Here is a 12659-nt window from a genome sequence, read left to right on the forward strand (position 1 = left end):
CCCATAAGTACCAATTTTGCTTGTTGTTAAGGACAGACAAATGACCGCCTTCTGGAATTTGATCTCCCCTCCTATTTGTAGGCAGGAGGATGCAACTCTTCCATTGCCTAAGAAAACGAGACCAAAGAGGGAAATCACAGGCACACACTTATATCTTGGTGTTTCACGTTGAGAGCTTTACATAACTTTTCAAATTTCGTTTGAAACGGGACTAAGAAAATTTGTTCAAAATTGACAGCTGGAAGGAGAACAATTGTGGTAAAAATATTTCGTCAATTCTAAGTGACCCATTAAAATGGTATAAAGAACCCGCCATACAATATTATTGATGAGAAAACTGCACTATCCCATTTTCCTTAAAATTTAGGCTCTGATCATTCCAATACATGAAATAAGAATCAGAAATAGAGCAGATTGTTTAAAAAAACCTTGAAGACCAGCTCATTTAATAATAATCTTTTACAACTTTTGAGAAAAATCAAGAACTAAAACGATGTAACTTTAACCAAGCACATAGCTTCCCTACAGCTTAAAATGGGCCTAAAGTAATTACTAAAATTTTTCTTACCCGTTGGTCTCGCTAATCAGATTCTCTGTTTCTGCATATTCAAGCCTAAAAGAAAAATTATTTGCAGTTTTAATGATTAAAGGATTAAACCCCCAATACATGTTGGGACTTCTACAGGTACCTTCAACCTTGCCAAAAAAAACAGAAATAGCTACAGATCTAAATCAGCAATCAAGCCTTTCATATTTTGCTGTTACAAACCAAGTAAAATTAGCACAGGAGTATTTAATAAATTCATAGATCCTACATCAATGGTACTAAACAGCAAGTTAAAATGCTTCAGGCTCTGTTTTTTTTCTCCACTCCTTTCTATCAGGCATGCTACAGAAAGGTTTCACTGCTGCTTGTAACCCTCTAGTATCATAACAAAGAAATCATTATTCAGAACAACAGTCAGCTGGTCGCTAGGTTATTCAACCTTCAAAATCAATCTGCGTCTCACCAAATATCCATAACTCTCATGCTGCCCAGCACAAATTGCTACCAGCTGGAAGTGGAGACAAGCTAATGCTTTCTATTTAATGACCACGAGAAGCAGAGTCCAAATTTAATTTTGCTGCCACTATGCCAGCAAGCAACTTCTTTTGACCAAATGTTCTCAGATGTTCAAAGCATCACAGCTGTTCTCAACCAAAACATCCACACATGCAATTTCCAACAAAATCCCTAACCAATATGGGCAGACTATGATTCTTCCCATTCCTTACATTAATTAATTGTAGGCTTCCAGTTGCCATGCCAGCTGAGTCAGCAAAAGGTGAGGGATAAAACTTTTTCAGTATAGCTTAATAATATACTGGGCATTTCCTATATTCTCCAAGCACCATTTTGAACAGAATCAAAATTTTGACATACATCAGTTATTAATAAACACAGAAGTATACTGAAAAACAGGCAGAAACAATGAATTTGAATTAACTGGAGAGAAGGACATGTAATATTTTTGAAGAATGTTTTATAATATTGTAAAGATTATTACAGCCACAATATTAACACCCCCACTTCACCAGTGTAACCACAGGTATTAAAGGGTTAACTAGATGGCGTACTGGAGCAACAGTCACACTGTGCATCAGCATTTTCTACTGTATGACCTTGGCATGGAGAGACAGGGTACTTAACATATTTAAATCAGGCTCCCACAGTGTAATTGGAAGCCCAATTTAAAAATCACACTTGCTGCAATGATTTCCTGAGGGTTAGGAAGTAAAGAGGATGTCTTTTTCAGAACCACTTGTGCAAGAGAGGAGAAAAGGGACAAGACCATGAACCCCCAGCTGTAGCATCCTGCCACTGACTTTCCTTTCAGAGCAATAGACAGGTCGACAATTTGGCCAACAACCTGACAAGGTATGTGTTTCATAACAAGTTACTTAGGCTTAATTACACTGAAATTGGGTCTCTCTTCCCATCTATCCACTTAAATGCAATTATAATGGTCTCTTTTTCTCGCCCCTCGTATTCACCAACTTTTTTTCATTCCTTCCTTCATTTTACCTCTGGGTTCACTGATCCCTCAAATCCAGTGTCCTCAACCCTCTCTCACTCCAGATTTGGCTTGCTCCTAAAAAAAGACCAGTTTGTTTCTCTTATTATCCTCTTAAGAGTTAATTGACACATCTATCCCAGTCTTATCCTACTCTCTTGTATGGGATTTAATCTGACCAATATCCCAGCAATGCTGCCACATTCTCAGTCTCTTAATTCTACCTCTTGGTTATTCTGTTATTGTCACTTTAGCATTTCTTTATGCACTACTTCAGATTGCACTACTATCTTTACACCATTCTGTTGTTTTGCACGCACTTCATTATTTGTTGCATTTATTATCATCATGTATACTGTTTACTGTGAGCTTCATGAAAGCAAGGAATTTCATTGCACCCTGATGTATATGAGAATAAACTAATCTGAATCCTTCCCATCAAATTGATAGTGCCATGCTTGTTAGTAAACGGATAAGTTATCAATCCCATGCCTCCAAATTATCCATTAAATTCATCTACAAGGCTCTTTCCATTCACTGGTTTTGTGTGAGTGACAGCCATGACAGAAACCTAATGTATGACGACAGCTTCCCTCTAAATGTTGCATCCCTGCCTGGCTAAAAATTGCACCATTCATCCCACCCTGACTGAGACGGCAGCTCTAGAAATGAAATTACCCCTTGGCCCTATACCCCTACTCCTTGAGCATGTTTATCTCCTTTGAGCATGTTTCAGCCATATCTCGTGCCTCTGATTTAGAATCCCCAAGTGCCATAATTTTCTTCCACCACAGATTTCTTTACTGCTTCCTCCCTCAGCTCCTACAATTAACAACTTGCCATTCTCAGCGATTTCAACCTCCAACTCAATTCTCCTGCTCTCTGAAAGTATTTTCCTATCTTCTATTAATCACCCTGTTCATGTAAACTCTCCAACCTATATCATTCTTGGTCATCACCACTGCTACCCCCATCAACTCCCTCCCCTTCCTATCACCTTTCAGCATCACCTCACTGCTCCCATGGTCTCCCCTATGAGCAGGGACACCTCTAATCACCGTCATGAATCACTTTCCAACCACAACCCCTCTTTCCTGCTGACATCATCATCATCTATGCCCCTTCCCGGAATAAGCTCCTTCTCAATTCACTTTAAAAACATTAAACATTTGTCAGTCCACTCACATGCTCAACACACCCTTGCCTCCACCTTTGATGAAGTCTCTCACTAAAACCATTCTACTTTCTCACCTTTCCCCCTTCCCACAGTGCATCCCTCATTTTTGCTTCCTCAAGCCCAAAGGACAGAGTTGAACAGATATGGTAACTGCTGGTTTTAACATTTACTGTCAGATTTGGCCAGACCACATGAAGCAGCATCAGGTCTTCTCTTATTTGTCAAAAGCTGCTCTCAATTCAGAAATCATCCTGGAACAGAAAAATAACCCCAATTTCTATTGAAAAATGTCTTTAGTAACCTCTAACTCCATATCCCCCCTTTGTTTTGACATCTAATAAAAGAATCTTGTGGCTAAAACTAGTCTGCTGACTCCCTTCCTTCTCCAGCTCTCTGGGCTAAACTTCCAATGCTATTTCCATCCAAAACTCGAAATTACATGAGCCCTTTGTTTCTCTCCCATTACAAGTTCAAGCTTATTGTCATAGGCATATATACACAGGGTATAAATGTCATGAAAATTAGCTTTTTACAGCAGCAGAGTACATTACAAACTTTAGTTAACAAACTTAAACTAACAAATTAGACACAATTTACATGACAAAATAAACAACAACAGAGAGAGAGAGCAAAAGAAATATAGTCCAAGATAATGCCAGGGATATAGTCCAAGATAATGCCAGGGATATAGTCCAAGATAATGCCAGGGCTTTTCAGGTCAGTTCAAGAACCTGATGGCAGTGGGGAAGCTGTCGTTGAACCTTGAGGTGTGGGTCTTCAGGCTCCTGTACCTCCTGCCTGATGGCAGCATCGAGAAGAGGGCATGGCCCGGGTCCTGGATGATGGATGTCGCATTCCTGAGACATAACCTCTTGTGTAGATGTCCCCGATGGCAGGGAGAGCTGTACCCGTGATAGAGCTCTCCACAGCCTCTTGCGTTCCTGTGCATTGGAAGTTCCATACCAGGCTGTGATGCAGCTGGTCGGAATGCTTTCCACTGTACACCTGTAGAGGTTTGTCAGAATCTTGATGACATGCCAAATCTCAAACTTCTAAGAAAGTAGAGATGCTGGCACACCTTGTTCATGGTTGCACATATGTGCTGGGCCCAAGAGAGATCCTCCAAGATGCTGACACCCTGGACTTCTTTCCACAACTTCTCAATGCTCAGCTTGTCCCAGAAAACCCACTAAACTGTTGACCATATAAATTTCCTCTCTAGCCACTGTATTAACTGATGATGGTCAACAGTTCCTTCCCTTTTGGTATTGCTCCCTGTTCCTTTTCATCTGCCCCCATCATGTTTTTCTTCAACAAAACACACTTGCCACTTTATTCCACCATCTCATTTCCTTCTTCCTTCTTTTCCCCTCCCATCTCTTGTTTCTCACCTACATGCCATCTTTCGGCAACATCATCCAAAAATTTCAAAGGTTTCCAATTGTATGCCAACACCACCCAGTTCTACCACACCACCACTTCTCTTGACCACTTTAATGTTTCTAAATTATCAGGCTGATTGTCCAACATTCAATATTGGATGAACAAAAATTTCCTTCAAATAAATATTGGGAAGACTTAAGTCATATTCAATCCTTTTCACAAATTCCATTTCTTAATCACAGATTCCATGTACCTGCTGGCAACAATCAACTAGGATGTTTCCAACCTTACTTCCAACACCAAAATGATCTTTGGGCAACGTATGTGCACCATCACTCAGAATGACTCATCAACAACACATTTTTCTGTCCCTGCCTCATCTCATCTACTGTTGAAACCTGCATCCATTCTTTGTTACCTCTAGATTCTGGCACTTCATCACCTTCAGTGTAATTACTTCACTACTGTGTCTTCAAATGCCAAGGCCCTAAGCTGTGAAGTGCCCTCCTGAAGACGCTCTCTAAACCTATTCGACCAAGCTTTCAGTCATCTTTCCTATAACTCCCCGATAAAACTCCTGCAAAAAAATTCTCTATTAAAATGATGTAGATGTAAATGGGTTGAGGCACATGAAACTTCACATGAAAAATAACTCAAATCATTAATTTCACAACGTTCTATATTTGCCTCCATTTCCATTCCTCGCATGGAAAACAGAAGGTTGTTTGCAACAACTCTAATAGCCTCCAGGTATCTCGATGATTTTGGCTCATGTGAACATTCAGAAAGAGTATACATTGGTATAACCCATTATCTGACCACTTAACAGACATTCTCCACTTGGCTCATCAGGCGGAAGTCAGAAACACAAACCTAAGATGGATCTTAAGTCTGTCAGTGCTTCAACATGTCAATGTATCTGTGCTTTAATGCAGAGAACTAAGAACAACATGAGGAATACATGAGATGAAGCACCAATCAAATGATATTATAGGCATGCAAAATATTTTAAGCATAATGCCCTTATAGAACCCTAGGCAGTTCTTCCATATCCTGTAAAAAAAAAATTGTGGCAGACAACTACAAAATTAATGGCACGAAGTGACTTCAAAAACATCCTCATTCTTAATGGCAGGAGAACCCAGTGTGCGAGTGCACAAAGTTGAAATGTTTGCAACCGTCTTCATTCAAGTGGATGAACAGTTTTGACATCTCCTAAGATCCTCACCATTAAAGAAGTCTGAAAACAAATGAATTTACTCCATGTGACCTCAAGAACCTGCTAAGCCCTCTGGATACAGAAAATGCAATGCATTTTGACAATACCCTGGCTAAAGACGTGCTCAGTAACTGGTCAGAACTCCTGCTAAGCTATTCTGCTACACTACGTGATTTTTGTGTTTCATTTTAGTTTTCCACAGAAATTAAAAATCATTTCATTTACTGTTGTTCTATTAATTAATTACCATGCATAAAAGCACATGAAGCTAATGTCTCAGCCAGAAAATTAAAGTTACATGTCTCCTCAAGTGGATGTGTAAGATCAAATGTCACTATTTCGATAAAGACCAGGATTGTTATCTCTGATGTCTAGTCCATTATTTATCCCATATCATAACAGATCTGTTCCATATTTCATTGATCTCTGTGGGCAAAATGTTCCTGTGCTTTCCATATTACGACAATGAATACACTTCAAAAATACCCATTTGTTATAGCCAGTATTTGTGTAACACAAAGAATGATGACTTTTCAATTGAAATCTCTACTTAGGTGGGGGGGGTGGGGGGTCTCATGTGTGGTCAGTCCTATTGAACCAGTATGGGGGGGGGGGGTGGAGAGAATTCACCGGAGATAAGTGGTGTAGTTAACTAGCAAAAGCTGCAGAATGGTTAAAAGATAAATTAATAATGCATTACAATCACTGAACATGTCCAGCACCATTTCAGTACTGAGGTTGTGGTGGAAACATTACTGAAGTATTCCAAACAGGAGGTTGCAGGAAAGATGGGCATGGATTGGAACACCTTGACTCTTGCAAGAATTTGAAAAGAAAAATGAATTGAAGATGGAACAACAGATTATAAGAGCTAGGAGGGTTGAAGATGATGGTTTTGAATGGATGCGAGGCTGTCCCAGTGGAGAGGGAATAGATTACAAAGTCAGCAAGTTTAGCACCAACAGCTGGGTGGTCATAACTTTATTTAGATCAGTTTAAGTGAAGAGCTGAATAGAGTCAACACTGTCACAGCAAAGAGAGAGGAGAGAAAGAGAAACTCAAGAAAATTGAGAGTTCAATGTGAAGTGGAAAGAATGTGGGACAGAGGTGCAAAAAGGCAGCTGGTGATGGATTATCCTGGAAGAGTGGGCAATTTGCTGAGAACAAAGGAAAGAAAGCAGTTTGGTAAACAATAGCTGCATATTGAGATATTGCAAATGTTATTGGAAGTGACCAAGGGTAGAAGGGAACAGAAATTTTTGAAGGACTCGAACAGGAGGAAGAGGGCTTACTAAAGAAGAACAAGTGGTTAGAATGACTTTGTCAATAATCAAACCTCTAAATAGAAAGATCACAAGAATAGAGATGGCAAGATTATATAAGAATATAGGTTGGAAAGATTCAAGGAAAGATTCATTTTGGGAAGATCAGAGAATTCAGAGAGGGCAAGGGGAACAGAGTTCCTCAATGTGAAGACTGATGGAATACCCAGCTGGGGTAGAAAACAATTAGGATCACAAGGAAGGAATGTAAGTTTAGAATCAGGTATTAAATGTCCACGTTCTTTCCTCAAAACTCTATCCATATCACTGATGTTTGATGCTGACTCAAACAGGAGACAATACCTTTCAACTTTTTTTCATGACTGTCTTTTGTTTAACAGTTACATCTGTACCTCTATTTTATCCTAAGGTGAGTAGTTTTTAAATGGACCAGTCCTTCAAAGCCTAACATTTTAAAACTTCATACATGATCAATGCCCAAAAATTTCATTTGCCAGTTAAGATTATGGAGCAGCAACACAAGTTAAGAAAAATAACGCCAGTTGTGCATAAAAGAGGCAAAGTTTAATTAGAGCAAATGGGCATCAGCAGCTATGAAGCAGCAGAGGCAATGATAAGAAGTTGAAAGCAAAGCTGCTCCCCTGAAACAGTCAGCTGTGACTCAGATGGTGGCACTTGCATCTCTAGGCCAAAGGGAGGAGGCCCAAGGTTCAAATCCTGACTGGAAATACTATCACAAAAATTATGGCTGAAACTGAGAAAGTGCTGCAATATTGGTAAAGCCGTCATTGAGATGAGATGTTAAACTGAGGCTGTTCTCTCAGACTAATATGGAAACAAAATCCCAATGAAGAGCATGGGAATTATCCCCGATATCTTGACAATATTTTTCCCTTAGATGAAACATATAAAATAAACAAATTCTTTTGTCCTAGTTGTTGGTTCTTGATGTGAACACTTTATTATTCATTTTGGGACCTGGGTATCCCAGAATAATTAAGAAGTGTGCACAGCCAAATCCCTAAATGCCATTGAGAAGTGGCGATCCATCTGCTTGAATCATTGCAGTCCTTCTGCTAAAGGTATTCCCCAAAAGTAGACCAAAAAGTCAGCTGATTGTTTTCTTTTTCATGAGCTGCACAATGACAATAATTTGTTAATTATGATAAAATTATCTAATAGTGTGCAAGTGAAGGCAGAATGAGGAAGAAGGGGTAGGCCGACTGTGATTGCTCATAACATGACCAGTAGAACAGATGAATGTTGGAGATGCCCTACTTAAAAGCTACTTCAGCATAATGATTTATGTTAACTTGGAAAATTCCTGAAATGTATAGGAAAATGTATAGGCTGCAGGCTAATCTATGGGGAAAATGTCACATAAATATTCACAGCAAGAAAAGCATCCATGCATGTTTGGAACCAATATAAATTTGACTGCACATTGAAACCAAGTTGGTAAATAAAGTTTGAGCCAAACCTTATAGTTGGAGGAGGTGCCATGATTATAATTATAGTTCTAAAGTTCTCAAATACTGGGAAGCTTATGATATATGTGAGAAACAAGCCATAGGAAACAAACATTCCAATGTGTATGGAAAACATGAAACTAAGTAACCAGGCGATAAAAGGTATATTAAGAGATTTCGATGCTTCAAAATGTTATGCTGTTGGAGCCACCAACACTGTCACAGCCAAGAAGAATTTTCGGTAACAAGCAACTCCGAACTGTTGTGCTGTAATTTGTACAAAAATCACTAAATTATAATAGATTTGCAGTGAATCTAGCAACTTTGACATTTTGTATTTGTTCATGAATGTTTTTCTGTCATAAATAAACATTTTTCACTTCACATTCTTTGCATTTTCTTTGGAATTTCTCTCCATTACATTGAAAAAATGTTACATACCAGCCAAAAACTAAAGTGAAATAGTACAATACTCAGAGATAAACATAGCAATAAATATATATTTGAGAAGCAAAAGATTCAACCAGGATCAACATTATATATTTTGAAAGTCTTGTTTTAAAAAAATTCTTAAATCTTATAAATTTTATCACATTTATTCTGTTGTTCATGAAGTACAATCACAATTTAGTAGTTCAACTGTCAGATAATTTGGCAATAAATAATTAAAAGCTCACCAGACTAACCTTTGATTGTACATGCCCTTAAAGTTATAATTAGCTCTGTAGTTGGGTAATGGCTTTGGTTCTAATGGTCTATAGATAGCAGGCTCTCCCCTCTTCATTGCAAGACCATTCAGCTCGACGGTTGGTGTTATGCTTCCTGTAATGTACACAAAAGTAAATACAACAGCCTCTTAAACAAAATCACTAAACAATGCAACTTCAATTGCTACAGATATACATGTACAATAATTTAAGTTAGCATTCTACAACAAATACATTTAATAAATTGTGTCAGTGACCAAAATCAAAATGTTACCAAAGTCATTGGCATATGTTGTTTAGTTATACTTCAACATGGACCTGTATTTATACATCATATTTTATGTAGTAAAACATGCCAAAGTGCTTTAAAATTTGAAAACAAGACAAGGAAATATTAGAATGGGTGGAATTGAGGAACACTGAGAGAGAACACGGAGGGAAAGAGTGAAGAGGGAGCAAGTGTTTGAGAGGGAAAGAGCTGGAGAAGTCAAGGTGAATCTCAGATCTCCAAATTTTGGCACCAAAGCACTCATGATGAGAAATAATAATAATAACAACAACAACTCGAGATCTTAACTGAAGGAATATAGTTTCTCACTGCTGCAGGACTGGAGATTATGGAAAATGGGAAGAGTCACGATCACAAGAGGTTTTTAAAACAGGGCTGTGTATTTTAAACTATGAGCTTAGGGACAACCTTAGATAGATCCTTGTTGTTATAATATTTTGATTGTATCCTGGTTAATGCAAAGCTAACATGACTTGCAAGTTGCACTATCCAGGAAGTATACAGAAAATTGTTGAAAAAAGTTATTTCACCAAATCTCATGGAATAGTAATGCCACTGACTCATTTAGCTGAAGTACTTGAGGGACCTCCATTCTATCATTTGTTTCTAAAATCTCTTTATGCATAGTAAGCCAAATAAGTCAAGTATTCTGTAATTGGCTATACTTTCTGCAGCATTCTTTGCCTTCATTCTCACCAGAGATTAGGCCCAATTCTGGAACTCCACCAGCAGAATGAGTTTTCAGTTTATTTTCTATTTAAGGGGTTACAGGTCCTTGGCTATTCCTGTGCACTTTTTCTATTGTGCTTCAGTTGCTAATATTTTTTGGCAGAGGTGGACAGGAGCTCATCACTTGTTAACAGGTCATCAGAACCTGATGTACTGAGATAGAATTTTGGTAGGTACAGTTGCAGCATCCTTTTGAATGGACTGTTGTTCATACAGAAATATTTCGGACGGAAATGAGCATTCAGTTCTAGGCACTGAGTGGTTCAGCCTGGATCATGAGTATGAAGCTCCACATTCCACAAAATAGATTCCTTTCACAAATTACCAGCTCACATTAACTTGTGCCTTGTTTCACTGCACAAATAATCCAGAATGCTGGGGACTTCAGCGCCAGATTGACACATTTTCTGGACTTTGACCTAGTCCTCGCACTCCCTTTCAACTCACCTGGGTCACTGGAAAATTATAATGACTTGTATTTTTTTTAAAAAAAGTCAATTCATGGTGTGTTGGGATATTATTAGAAATAACATTCAAAAATACAGAAAATCCTGTCGGGCAACACCAAAGTCCTGAGTGTGCCAGAGATTTATTTTATTATGATAAATTTTTCAGTGAATGTCACAGGAGCACATCATAGGGGGCCCCAGTGAGTTTCAAGGGAGGAGAGGAAACATTACCTAGTGAACCAGGTGTCAGCCATTGGTATTTCTGAATAGTCAGATAGTAGATTATAGAATTTTATCATACTTGGGGAACTAGAAGGGTTTAGGAATGGGATTTGAGATGAAGGTGGCCTATACATTTGACTGCATTATTAACATATAGTCAATAATGGTAGCTGAAAGATGAGAGGTAGGGGTCAATATGTGGAAAACAGTTAGAGGGTTTATGGGAAGGGGAGGGGTTAGTATTAAAGATTACATCAATAGGGAGGGACATGTTCATGAGACATTTAAATAATGAAACAGAAGATTCAATGAAGGTTTCTGTTGTTTGCAATTTTGTTTTTTTTATATGCAAAGTTACTTATCAATAGTATTTTCTTTTATGCAGGCTACTTTCTGAGTCCATTAGTAAATGTTTCATTGTCCTCCCACTGGCAGATTGATGCAGCAAATAACATCAGGAGATAACATTTTCCATTTAATGTGTTTTATGCTTATGTCTCTATTTAGTTTCTAATTTCTTTAGAAAAATAGTCCGATTTGCAGCTCTGAGTAAACTAACCTTTTCTGTGTTGCACTGTTCTTGATCACTATCAGTTTGCATAAAAACGAACTCTAAATTTTCGTATGTCAATTAAAGATGATAAATTCTATTGTCTCAAGTAGAAGCTCCCAGATGAGATCTATGAATGACACCAACAACACCGATTGATGTCTGTTTTCTGACATAAAGAACCATTTGGAAAAATAATTCATGCAATCAGAAGGTAAGACACACAAGTAAGCAATTTTTAATCTTGGAGAACTTTCCTTACATATTCCTATCTTGGGTTACTGCAGTTTCAAGAACATGCCCTGCCCTGCTCATGCAAACATGCAAAGATAGACCATCACAAACTCAGGATATCCCAAAATGTTTCACAACCCATGCAACAAGTGTAGTCACTCTTGAAATGCAGGAAACCTGTCAGCTGTCAGAGTTTGCTGTCAACCGAATAAACAGCAAAGTGATAATGGTTAGACAATGTTTTCATAAAACTGACTGAGAAATAAAAATAGGCCAAATACCAGGGACAACTCCCTGTTCTCTCTTCAGCAAAGTGCCAAGGAATTTTATACATTAATGCAAGAAGAACTGTCAAGAAGTTGGTTTGAAGGGTAATTGACAACTCTCTCCACAAATGCTGCCTGATCTGCTGAGTATTTTCAACATTTCATTTTTTATTTCAGATTTCCAACATCTGCCAATTTTAGTTTGTCAGGACCTCAGTTTAACTTCTCATCCAAAAGTTAGCACCTCCAATAGTCAAGCAGTGCCCTTGACATTGACTGGAGAGTTAGCTTAGATCAGTGTGCTCAAGTCTCTGGAGGGCAACTTGAGCCCACAATCTTTTGGCTCAGAGGCAAGAGTTCCACCTTCCAAGCCACAGCTGCAACTGTGACTCAAATGAATTACTTGATTCTCGATTTCCATCCTCTTAATTTTAAATTTTAATCCAATTAAACATAATTTTTCTTCTTGAAGAAAGAGCTACAAAATTTAGGTCAAACCTGACAAATTCCCATATTGCTAACTAAAAGCCAAAAAATAGCAGGATAGACTTTCATTGTCAACATAGAGCATGCTGTTAAATAATTTACTGGGTATATTCATTCATTAATTGGATGTTATTTCCCAATT

General features: G+C 38.1%; 1 protein-coding gene across 3 annotated transcripts in view; it reads right to left on the reverse strand.

Moving 5' to 3' along the window:
• The window catches only part of stau2 (staufen double-stranded RNA binding protein 2), a 211545-nt gene that overhangs the window by 176106 nt on the left and 22780 nt on the right, over positions 1 to 12659 (reverse strand). For 2 of the 3 annotated variants that reach the window (XR_007956897.1, XM_052023203.1), the window contains exons 5-6: positions 9272 to 9407; positions 569 to 613 (exon numbers count right to left, since the gene is read on the reverse strand). Coding sequence is in view for 2 of the 3 variants with exons in the window: in XM_052023203.1 (XP_051879163.1) it covers positions 569 to 613; positions 9272 to 9407 (181 nt within the window). In the remaining variant the exon portion in view is untranslated. The remainder of the gene's footprint in view (positions 1 to 568; positions 614 to 9271; positions 9408 to 12659) is intronic. The other variant, XM_052023204.1, reaches the window with a different exon arrangement.

This window comes from Pristis pectinata, chromosome 9 (genome assembly GCF_009764475.1).
Source record: "Pristis pectinata isolate sPriPec2 chromosome 9, sPriPec2.1.pri, whole genome shotgun sequence".
In the NCBI taxonomy this organism is placed as follows: Eukaryota; Metazoa; Chordata; class Chondrichthyes; order Rhinopristiformes; family Pristidae; genus Pristis; species Pristis pectinata.